Here is an 11,995-nt window from a genome sequence, read left to right as displayed (position 1 = left end):
GGTGGCGCCCGGGAGACGCAAGGCCGAGCCCCTTGTGGGGATTCCTGCGCCGCTCAGCAGTTCCGGGTCGGCGCCCGTGGTCGCCGGAGAGGCTTGTGGAGGCCGCCTGAGGCCCCGGCGCAGAGGCGCGAAAGGCCGCGGGCGAGCGCGTCCCGTGAGGCGCCCGGAAGGGAAGAAGGCCCTCTCCCTGCCGGCCTTGGCGACTCTAGAAGGATCTGCTGACCAGGCAGTGTGGTCAGCCCTGTCACTTAGCGCCCTCCAATCAGGGCTCAAGTAAGGGGACTTTTGTGGGGGAGTGGTTTTTTCCCCCACTTTTTGTTTAGGTTTTAAGTTTCTAGTTAGTTAGCTTTCGTTCACCAACCCCCCCCCACCCCCCGTTATGCTGATTCTGTGCTTTCACTTGGGACCAACATCCTTGACTGTCCGTTCACTTGTGTTGACGACATAGATTTCTCATAAGCTCCTCCAAAAAATATGTGCCCCCTCACAGGACAGAACGCATTCATTCTTACAGTAGCAATAAGATAAAAATTAATCCTCCTCCTCCCCCCCCCCGAGGTTCAATGTTATTTATTTAAAAACTACAATATGAAAATCAAGTACTGTTGTAAATGGAAAAATACCCACTCTTCAAACTATAAGAGAAGATAAGAGAAATCCTGTTTTCTGTAGACTCTCTATGGAGGAAGGAGAAGGCCCTTTGTTTTCCTTGGTGTTCCTCTAAGTGCTGAAGGTTTTCCTGAGTAAGAAGACTCTAGGGTATCTGGGAATTTAGAAGAGTCTTTTAAGTGTGTACCAACCTCAACTTGACTAAAGACCGAGGTAACCAGCCACATAGAACCTACCCTAGAGGGGACACATTTGTGTGTTCACTGGATACTTTCAAGAAGCCTGAGTGATAGTTGATATGCATCTGATCAGACATACATGCCTTGGCATAAACTTGCTTTCTGTTAAGGAAAATGGATTTTTTTTTTAAACTTACAAAGCAGGTTTAGAACATTTTTTTCTTGTTTTCATGCACAAGGGTGAGATCTCAGATGCTTTCATGCAGCAGTACTGTCAGTAACAAACAAAACTTTCCAAATAGCTAAGTTGTTAGGGAAGTTGTTAGAATGTATTTACATACCATTTCCTTCAGCATCTGGTCTGTCTGGGCCACATTCTCAACACTCTCTCCTCTTTCTCATGCTCTTTCAGAGCTTCTCAATCCTGGTTGCACATGGAAACCAGTAGAACTTACGAGTAAAGGAGTAAAGTAGGTACCCCACGCCCCAGCTGCAGACTGACTCAGAGTCTACAGGAGTTAGGCCTGGGCTTGTTTTGTTCTGCTTTTTTATTTTCATCTTGCAGATGATTCAGATACATAATTCATTTTGATAAAAAAACAAACTGCCTTAGTCTCAAGCCATGCAAGTAAAGGCTGTTCTTTCATAGGCTATCACTGTGTTCTTTACATTTGCTGTTTGTTGTACTTTGAACGCACTTCCTTTGTGAGCTTAACTGCTCCCAGTTGCTCAATACTCTTCAAGCTTAAACATAACCTTCCTGGAGGCCTGGTCGCCTCACTACGCAGAATAGCTTCCTTGGTATTTTCATGTACAAGAACCCCTCTGATAGACACAGTCTAAACTCATAGCCAAACAGTACACTGAAAAGTCTGATTAGACACTGAATCATACACTTTATAGGAATGAAAGTTCTTATAGGTTATGGAGTTTTTTTTCTATGTAAAGCTTTTAAAAAGAAGACAAAGCTAAGCCAGAAAATTGCCAGCAAGTGTAGTATAGTATTGTAAACTTACTCTAATCTTGCTGATGCTCATGTCAATCAACTGAGGCAGTCCAGAGCCTTTTTGTACATTCTCTTGCATAAAGCGTACGCCTGTCTCTAAACGTAAAAGATTCCCCAATATTCTGTTTCTTCAAGAGGAAAATAGTTTAAAGGCACCTTTGAAGCCATTGGAATGCAAGCTTACTCTTTAGAATCTTTTATCGTTATCTCACGCCCTTTACTGTGTCTTTAGAAATCATTAAACAGACTACAGCGAAGCAAAAACTTTATTTCTATACCATATAATTGGTTTGCATCATATTGAGTTATTGAGTTATAATTAAGTTATAAGAGCATAGTATCAAGTATAGCTGGCATGAACAGGTTTGATAACAAAGACATAATTTATGATAGGATTGTGTAGTTCAACTGGTAGAACTAAACCAGGACAACACACCTGAGGGCAGTTTCCCAACCATGCTCATTAAGCATGTTGTGGGAATTAACCACCTAGGACTTACAAAAGGAGTAGGAAAGATGAGTTGGTTAGAAGCCAAGTGTAGATAGGCTGAGGCTCTGTATTTTAATTATTTGGTGACATGTCTTAGAGACAATATTTTGGGGACTTTATTATTGAGGAAAACTCTTGGGAAATGTCTATATAATGTTATACCATATTGTAAATCTTATGAGATGGTAGAAATTTTGAAAGCTGTGATCAATTTTTAAAAATCTGTATTACCGTTATTTTCTGAGTATTTGTGTGTGTTTGCGGGGGGGGGGAGAGGGAAAAAGGAAGGGAAGGGGGGGCTCATGCATGTGGAGGTTAGATGACATCTTTCTTGAGTCAGTTCTCGTCTCCACTGTGTGAATCTCAGGGATTGAATTCAGGCTATCAGGGTTAGCTTCAAGCCACGGAGCCATCTCACTGGCCTAGACAGTTATTTTTAAGCCATTTGAATGAAAGTTTTTATGTCTTTATAGAATAGGCCATGGAACCTATACAAATTTCTATGTTAATAGTCCCTGTTAAGTTTGCTGGGGCTGCCAAAACAAATGACCACAAACTGGATGACTTGACAAAAATTTGATCTCCATCAGTTATAGAGACTAAATAGTAAATGAAGTGATGCCACGACCGTGTATCATTTGAAAGTTTCTGTTCTTCTATCATTTCTTATTGAAACAAAAATATTTTCATATGGTATAGTCTAATCATACTTTTCCCCTTTCCTAACTTTTAGATTCTCCCTTCCCACCAAACTCCAATTCCATATCCCTTCTTTCTCTCTTTAAAAAACAAGTGTGTGCACACATACACACACAACTCACAAAAATTCAAAATTGAAGACCAAAGACCAGTAAGGAAAAAAAAAGCCCCAAACAAAGCTATATGAAACCCAAGTACCGTTGAGTTTGTTTTATGTTGGCATCTATTACTGGTCATGGACCTATCCCGAAGTGGAGTTTAAATCCCCAGTGAGACTCCATTGGAGAAGACTAATTTTTCCTTTGCAAGCAGGTACCAATTTGAGATAGTTCTTGGTGAGACACAGAATCCCATGTCAACCTTCCCTTCTCAGGAGGGAGACCCCAGCTATCTTGAAATTGTGCAGGCCTTGTGCATGCTGCCAGAGTCTTTGTGAGTTCATATGTGCATTATTCTTTCTAAGTCTGAAAGGCATTGTTTCTTAGGTGTCATTCATCTCCTCTGGCTCTTACAATCTCTGTCCCTCTTCCACATAGGTCCTGAGCACTGAGGGAAGAGTTTGATCAAGACATCTCATTTAGGAATGAGTGCTGCAACACTGATTTCTTACTATGCACATTGTCTAGTTGTGGGTCTTTGTGTTAGATCTTATTTACTTTAAGAAGCGGCTCCTTGGTAATAGCTAAGCAAAGTACAGATCTATAGGTATGTCAGAAGATTATTATGAGTCATTCATTTTACTGCTATGTTCCTTTGGATGAACAGTAGTATTTGGTTTTCCCCTAGATCCTTGGCCTATCCAATCTCAGGTCACCCCAGCTGTGTCAGGCATAAATTCCATCCCAGAGTGATTGGTTACTGTTACATTTTTGTCACTATTGCAACAGTGTATCTCATAGGCAGGTCACCATTGTAGGTTGCAAGTTCATAACTGGGTTGTGATTACCTTTATCTTTTTTCTCTGGTAGTCTGCAGATTACCTTCTAGTACCAGGAACTAGCACTAGTCAGTAGAGGTAAGCCTTTAGTTAGGCGCCAGCTTCACTTTTCTCTGTTTGCTGAGGTATAAAAGTGTTGACTACACCAATAAGGTCTTGCCATCAGTTTGTGGGGACCAACCAATGGCCGAGGCAGTAGCCTGAGAAGTTTGGAGTTCCTTTGTCTAGTGACTCAACTATTTGATGGCACTAGAAGTTTCACTTGGTAACATAAGATATCTAGTTGGGGCGCTCGCTCGTTATTTGAAGACTCCGTTTATATTTCTTTCATATATGTATATGGACACATATACATATTACATTATATGTACATATATAAAATATATATGCATTATGTAATACATACATTCCAAAAGTAGTAAGTTTCTTCAGTAACATGTTTGCATATTGACACTCAGGTAGCCTTTAGTATTAGTTGCCCCTCCCCATATTCTGTCAGTTACCCATCTCTTCCATACCTCTTCCCATTTTATCTTCCTACTATAGTCTTCCCTCCATATCTATCCTTCATAATGAATCCTATTTCTCCTTCCTTAGGATTAACACCCCCCCCAGTCCCTTTACTTAGTAATTAACTCTGTGGTTATACTAATTGTAGCATACATGTTGAAGGCTTAAAAGCTAAAGCTAACATCCACATAAGATGTGTAAGAGAAAACATACAAGCAGTATTTGGGCTTTGGAGGCTTTGGGGTTGTTACCTTAGTCAAAATTATTATTATTAATTATTATTATTATTATTATTATTATTATAGCTCCATCCATTTACCTGCAATTTTCTTAATTTTGTTTTGTTTTTCTGTTTTTTAAAGTAACTTATCAATGTCCCATTGTGTAAATGTTCCACATTTTCATTATCCATTTATTATCTGATGGACTTCTAGGCTGTTTGCAATTTCTAGCAATTATGCTAGAGCAGCAATGAACATGGATGAGTAAGTATTTGTGTAGTAAGATTAGAGAGTCCTTGGGGCATATGCCCAAAAGTGCTGTAGCTGGATATTGAAGCAGATTAATTTCCAGCTTCCTGAGAAAGTCACTCTGATTTCCATAGTGGGTGTACAAGTTTACACTCCCACAAACAATGAATAAGTGTTCCCCTTTCCCCACATCCTCCCAGCATGAGCTGCCCTTTGCTTTATTGATCTTGGCCATTCTGACTTGTATAAGATGAAATCTCAAAGTAGCTTTACTTTACATTTTCCTCATGGCTAAGGATATTGAATATTTGTTTAAGTGTTTCTTAACTCTTTTATCATTTGAGGAGTTTCTGATTAGTTCTGAACCTCATTTTTAATTGGGTTATCTGTTTTCTTAATGTTCAGTTTTTTATTTCTTTATATATTTTAGATGTTATCCCACTATCAGATATATGGCTGGTAAAAATCTGTTTCCATTACATGGCCTGCTACTTTGCCAGAATGATGGTGTCCTTTGGCATAGAGAAGCTTTGCAGCTTCATGAGGCTCCATTCAATAATTGTCGTTCCAACTGTCACTATCTGTTCAGTTCAGAAAGTCTTTCCTGTGTTAATGAGTTCAGACCTCCTGCCCACTTTTTCTTCTCTCAGATACTCAAGGTATCTGGTCTTATGTTGAGGTCCTTGATCAGTTTGGAGTTGCATTTTGTGCAGGTGATAAATATGGGCCTATTAGAACTACTCTACATGCAACCATCCAGTTTGATCAACACAATTTATTGAAGATGCTCTCTTTCTCTAGTTTATATTTTTGAGTTTTTTGTAAAAACTGGGGCATTCATAGATGTATGTTCTTATTTTTGGGCCTTCAATTCTATTCCATTGATCAACATTTCTGTTTTTGTGTGCTGTCTTTATTGCTATAGAGTTTTAGTACAATTTAAAATCAGAAATGGTGATACAATCAATAGTCCTTATATTATTCAAGATTTTTTTTTTTTAGCTATCCTGGTGAAGGTAATATTTTTTTCAGTTGATGTGAAGAATTGTGTTGGAATTTAGATGGGAATTTTGGTCAATCTGTACATTATTTTTGGTAGGGTGGCCATTTCACAATATTAATCCTGCCAATCCATGGGAGATGTTTCTGTCTTCTGGCATCTTCTTCAGTCTCTCCAGTGTCTTAAACTACAAGTCTTTCACTTGCTTAGTGTGGTAGTTTGAATGAAAATGGCCCCAGTAGGCTCATTGGAAGTGCCACTATTAGGAGGTGTGGCTTTGCTGGAGTAGGTGTGGCCTTGGTGGAGAAAGTATGTCACTGGGGGTGGGCTTTGAGATTTCAAATGCACAAGCCAGGCCTAGTGTCACTTTTTCTTCCTGCTGCCTATGAATCCAGATATAGAACTCTCAGCTACCTTTCCAACATCATGTCTGCCTGCATGCTGCCATGTTTCCTACCATGATGATAATGGACTAACCCTCTGAGCTGTAAGCCAGCCTCTAATTAAATATTTTCCTTTCTAAGAATTACTGTGTTCGTGGTGTCTCTTTATAGCAATAAAACACTGATTAAGACATATGGTAAGAGTTATCTCAATTTTTTTGAGGCTACTGTAAAAAGTACTGCTTCCCTGTTTTTTTCTCAATATGTTTGTCATTTATATATAGGAAAGCTTCTGATCTATTTGTGTTATTTTTGTTTCCTACCACCTTACTGAACATTTTTATGAGTCCTAGAGATTTCCTGGTGTAGTTTTTAGGATCTTTTCTATATAAACCTGTCTTCTGCAAATAAAGCTACTTCTCCCTTTGCTATTTGTAACACCCGTTTCTCCTTCACTTGTCTAGTTAAGTCTTCTGCTCCAGTTTCGGCTTCCAGTGCTATACTGAGCAAGCAGGGAGAAAGTGAACATCCTTTTCTTGTTCTTGATTTTAATGGAAATGTTTTGATTTTCTCTTCAATCAGGTTAATGCTGGCTGTGGGCTTTCTGTAAATTGCCTTTATTATGTTGAAGCATGTCACATGTATCCCTAATATCTCCCTAGGACTTTTATCATCAAAGGATGTTAGATTTTTCCTCCCAAAGGCCTTTTCTGCATCTAATGAGATGGTGTGTATGTTTTGTCTTTCAGTTTGTTTATGTGGTAAGTTATGTTTATAGATTTTTTTTTTTTTCGAGACAGGGTTTCTCTTTGTGTAGCCCTGGCTGTCCTGGAACTCACTCTGTAGACCAGGCTGGCCTTGAGCTCAGAAATCTGCCTGCCTCTGCCTCCCAAGTGCTGGGATTAGAGGTATGCGCCCCTACTGCCCAGCATGTTTATAGATTTATGTATGTTGAACTGTCCCTTCATTATTGTGATGAAACCAACATGATCATGGTGGATAATTTTTTTAAGTATTCTTGGATTCAATTAGCAAGTATTTTATTTAGAATTTTTGCATCTATGTTTATAAGATCTATTGGTCTATAATTTTCTTTTTTGTTGGTTCTTTTTATGGTCAGTAATCAGGGTAATAGTGGCCTTATAAAAAGAATTAGGAACTGTTCCTTCAGTTGTTATTTTGTGAAATACTCTGAGGAGAAGTATTAGTGTTAATTCTTTGAATTACTGGTAGAATTCTGAGCTGAATCCATCTTTATAGGCTTTCTTTTTCTTTTTCTTTTTTGGTTTAGTTTTTTGTTTTGTTTTGGGTTGAGAGGCTTTTAATTATTTTAATTACTGCTTCTACTTCAGTAGAGGATATGGATCTGTTTAAAGTGCTTCATGATTTAACTTTGGTGGTTGGTGTATATCAAGAAATCTTTTTTTCTTGTTTGGCAGAGTACAGATTTTTTTTTAAATAAATATATCCTTATGATTCCTTGGATTTCCTTAGTGTCTGTTGTAATGTATCCTCTTTCATCTCTAATTTGGATCTTTGATGTGTGTCTTAGTTAAGTTGGGTAAGGGTTTTTCAATTTTACATATTTTCTCAAAGAGCTAACTTTTTGTTCATTGATTGTGATTTTTGTTGTTGTAGTTATTTGTTTCTGTTTCATTGATTTCAACCCTGAGTTTGGTTATTTCTTGCTATCTATCTATCTATTTATCTATCTATCTATCTATCTATCTATCTACTCTTTTCGAGGTGTTGTCTCTTCTTATTATTTAAGAGCTTCCAGGTGTGCTGCTTGTAAGTTACTAATATGGATCTTTTCAAGTTTTTTGATGTAAGCATTAGGGCTATGAACTTGTCTTTTAGATTTGCCTTCATTGTGTTCCATAGGTTTGAATGTGTGGTACTTTCATTAGCATTTGTTTCTAAAGTGCTTTTAAGTTCCTTCTTGATTTCTGTCTTTACCCATTTTTTCATTCAGTAGTGAGTTATGTATTTTTCCTTTGATGTGTATATAGTATTATTCCCTCTCCTGATCAGTTTTGGTTTGAAGTTTATTTTGTCAGATATTAAAAGGGCTATACCTGCTTGTTTCTTGGTCCATTTGCATGGAATACCTTATTGCATCCTTTTATCCTAAGGTAGTGTCTGTCTTTGATGGCTAAGTGTCTCTTAAATGCAATAGAAAGATCCTGTTTTTTAATCCAATCAGTTAGTCTATGACTTTTTATTGAAGAATTTATCCTATTAATATAGAGAGATATCAATGAACTGTGTTTGTTTTGTTGTTATGATGTGGGTTTTTTCTCCTCTCTTCAACTTAGTGTTTTGAGATTTTTTTTTTTTTTTGTGGTTTTAGGTGTAATTAACATCTTTGGACTGAAGTTTTCCCTCTAATGCCTTCTGTATGCTGGGTTGGTAGAAGTTGCTTAAATTTTGTTTTATCATGGAATGTTTTTCTTTCTCTGTTGATTGTGATTGACATTTTTGTTGGATATTGTAGTCTGGGACAGCATCTGTGGTCTCTTGGAGTTTGTAAAACATTTGTCCAGACTGTAAGTCTGTATTGAAAAGTGTAGTGTTATTCTAATTGGCCTTCCTACTTATATGTGACTTGGTCTTTTGCCCTTGCAGGTTTTAACATTCTTTGTTCTATATGCTTAGTGTTTTGATTATTATGTCATGGGAATTTCTTTTTTGGTCCTGTCTATTTGATGTTGTTCTCTATACTTCTTATACCTTGGTTGGCACCTTCTTCTTTAGGTTGGGGAAATTTTCATATATGATTTTGTTAAAAAGTATTTCCTATGCCTTTGACCTGAATTTCTCATCCTTTTTTTAAATCTCTATTATTTGTAGATCTGGTCTTGTCATAGTGTTCCAAATTCCTAGATGTTTAATATTTTTTTTGACTTTTCAGGGTTTTTAATAGTCATATTCAGAGGTCTGGTTCATTTCAGCTCCTTCACTGCCAAACCTGGGGGCAGGGACTGCTTCAGCTTCTCGGCCTTCTCCTTGTCTGTGATGACCAGGGTGTACAAGTACCTGCTGCAGCGGACCTTGAACTTCACGTTATCCTTGTTCTTCTTGATCTTGACGGACTTGGCGTCCTTCCGTCGGGCCGTGAGCAGAAAGTCCTTGATTTCCTCAATTTTCCGAGGCATGGCGACGGGCGTTCGGCTCTGGCGTCCTCACCTGCCCAAAAAACACTCACTGTTTAATATTTTTTTAACTGAAGTATTTATACTTTCTCTTCAAAACTCGAAATTCTCTATTATTTGTAGATCTGGTCTTGTCATAGTGGTCCAAATTCCTAGATATTTAATTTTTTTAACTGAAGTATTTATTTCTTCTACTTTCTCTTCAAAACTCAAAATTCTCTCTTCCATGTCTTGTTGGTGAGGTTTAACTCTGAGGCTTTTGACTTTCTAAATTTTTTACTTCCAGTTTTATTTCAGTTTGGGTTTTCTTTAGTGATTATATTTCTTTGTTAAATTCTTTCACTTTTAATTTTTTATTATTTCATTCAACTGTTTCTTTGTTTTTTCATGGTCTCCATTATGGCATTTATTCGTCCCATTTAAGGTCCTTAAGTATGTTCATAATTGTTGTCGTGAAGTCCTTGTCTTGTGCTTCAGATTTATTACAGTCCTTAAGGCCGACTACAGTAAGGTTAGTGGTTTCTGGTAGAGGCATATTATTTTGATAGTTAACGTGTTTTGTACTAGAGTCTAGGCATCTGCAGTTATGATGATTAAGGTATTTCTAGTTTTGACATCTGGTGTTGTCTTTGTTGGGTGGGTGTCCTATTCTTTGGTTGCTGTTGCCCTTTCTGGATCCTAGGCAAATTGGGTAGATGTCCCTCATACCGAATGCATCCACAAGTTGGTTGGTGACAGAAAGGAATGGGGATAGGCTAAGGAAGGAGGACTGAGAGGAGAAATGTCAAAGAGTTAGGGGGATCTGGTTCACACCAATAGGTGGAGTCCCCAGGTAGTGGATTGTGGTAAGAGGTGGGGCTTTTGCAAGTAGGCTGTAGTAAGAGGAAGATTAAGCCTGGAGAGACAGGGATAAAAGAGCTAGAGGGATCCCGAATCTGTACCAACAGTTGTGGTCTTCAGTAAATGATGTTGAGATGGGAGGAGGAGCTCTAAAAGCCGGTTGCTGCTGGACAGAGAATAATGGAGGACCAGAGGGGTAGTGAAAATCACCTTCCTGAGTCCAAGATCAACCGTGTGACCACTAGGGGTCCAAGATAGAAAGAGTTTCTGGGTATTGCCTGCTGACAGGAAGGAATGGAGATGAGCTAGAAGGGAAGGCTAGAAGCAGGGGAGACTGCTTCCAAGAGGTGGATTCCCCAGGGAGTGGAGGTAGTGTGGGAAGAGTAACCTCTGCAAGCCATCCGTTACAGGACTGACTATGAGACTGGAGAGATCAAAATGGAAGACAGGAAGGATATAAAAATCTGTCCTTCCATCTTATGATCAGTCTAGGGCAAGTGTTTATCCATCTTCCCAGCTTCTAATATATTGAATATTTTAATAAATATGATTTATGAATTTCTTTTGGTTGGAATCTAGTAATATGCTTACTACGATTCTTTGTATAGATTGATGTAATTCCAATTAAATATCAGTAGATGGCAGTAGATTGTTTGCTTTTCTAGTCTTTCTCTTTTCTTTCTTTCTTTCTTTCTTTCTTTCTTTCTTTCTTTCTTTCTTCCTTCCTTCCTTCCTTCCTTCTTCCCTTCCCCTTCCCCTTCCCCTTCCCCTTCCCCTTCCCTTTTCCCCTTCCTCTTCCCTTTTCCCCTTCCCCTTCCCCTTCCCCTTTCCCCTTCCCCTTCCCCTTCCTTCCTTCCTTCCTTCCTTCCTTCCTTCCTTCCTTCCTTCCTTTCTTTTTTAAATGTTCCACCATAGAGATCTAGGTGGAGTTTGAGTTTCAGGGAACACAAAGGATGAGTTGGGGCATGTATTTGCATCTATTTAAGGGATGCATCAAGCTCAGTGGTGATACATCTTTATAGTAAGGAATTATTTCAAAGCCTGAAGACTTCCTAAAGACTGAGTTAGGATAGATATTAAGTATAATGTCCAACTTTAGGCAGATTGTGCCACTGGGTTCAAACCCCCAGCACTAGGGGAAAAAGATTAACAATCTAATTTGATTCTGAAGTGATACATAAGTGAAGATTCTACCCTCTCAAAAGTAGTCCCCTAACACAGCATTAAGAATATGAACCTTGGTACCAAAATAAATGAATTCAGGTAACATCACTATAGCTACCTGACTGTATAAATTCCTTGATCTGTTTGTGCCTCAGAGGGGTTTTCTATAAATATCTACCTCATAGAGTCAGATGAGTTCATATAGATAAAATACTTAGAACACTACCAAGAGCAGAATAAATATTATATATAATACTTTAAAAATCTGAAGTACTTAGTGTTCAGTACAAGTAGGCATGAAAGAAGCTCAGCAATATAGTCAATGAAAGCGCTGGACTAAGTATAAAGTATGCATTTGCAAGTCAGGTAGGTAATTTAAAGTCTTTGACCACAAAACCTAACAAATAAGCTAGAGAATGTAATCCTACCAATATTAATCTGAGGCAGTTCTGTGTGCAATGAGGGAAGGATCTGGAGCAGAGGTATGAACACAGAATGGACTCAGAGTCAAGAAGACATTAGGAAGGAAGGAAGGAAGGAAGGAAGGAAGGAA

General features: G+C 38.4%; 2 protein-coding genes across 3 annotated transcripts in view; one reads left to right on the top strand and one right to left on the bottom strand.

Annotated features, from left to right (window-relative positions):
• Positions 1 to 95: 95 nt before the first annotated feature.
• Positions 96 to 11,995, top strand: part of Ccdc122 (coiled-coil domain containing 122) — a 45,653-nt gene continuing 33,753 nt past the window's right edge. Inside the window, exon 1 of one of the 2 annotated variants that reach the window (XM_028754261.1) lies at positions 96 to 273. The gene's annotated coding sequence lies outside the window, so the exon portion shown is untranslated. The remainder of the gene's footprint in view (positions 274 to 11,995) is intronic. The other variant, XM_028754262.1, reaches the window with a different exon arrangement.
• On the bottom strand, positions 9,190 to 9,484 carry LOC114609863 (60S ribosomal protein L38). Its single transcript, XM_028754263.1, has one exon. It carries the CDS (start codon positions 9,439 to 9,441, stop codon positions 9,229 to 9,231), a length of 213 nt encoding a protein of 70 aa, XP_028610096.1. The 5' UTR covers positions 9,442 to 9,484; the 3' UTR covers positions 9,190 to 9,228.

Source organism: Grammomys surdaster, unplaced genomic scaffold (assembly GCF_004785775.1).
Source record: "Grammomys surdaster isolate TR1022 unplaced genomic scaffold, NIH_TR_1.0 125985, whole genome shotgun sequence".
NCBI classification, from domain to species: Eukaryota; Metazoa; Chordata; class Mammalia; order Rodentia; family Muridae; genus Grammomys; species Grammomys surdaster.
The sequence above is the reverse complement of the archived record's forward strand: the minus strand, read 5'-3'. Positions and strand labels throughout refer to the sequence as shown.

What these genes read in the sequence shown, in the direction of transcription:
- LOC114609863 (XM_028754263.1), bottom strand. Translation starts at nt 9,441, where the DNA reads ATGCCTCGGAAAATTGAGGAAATCAAGGACTTTCTGCTCACGGCCCGA.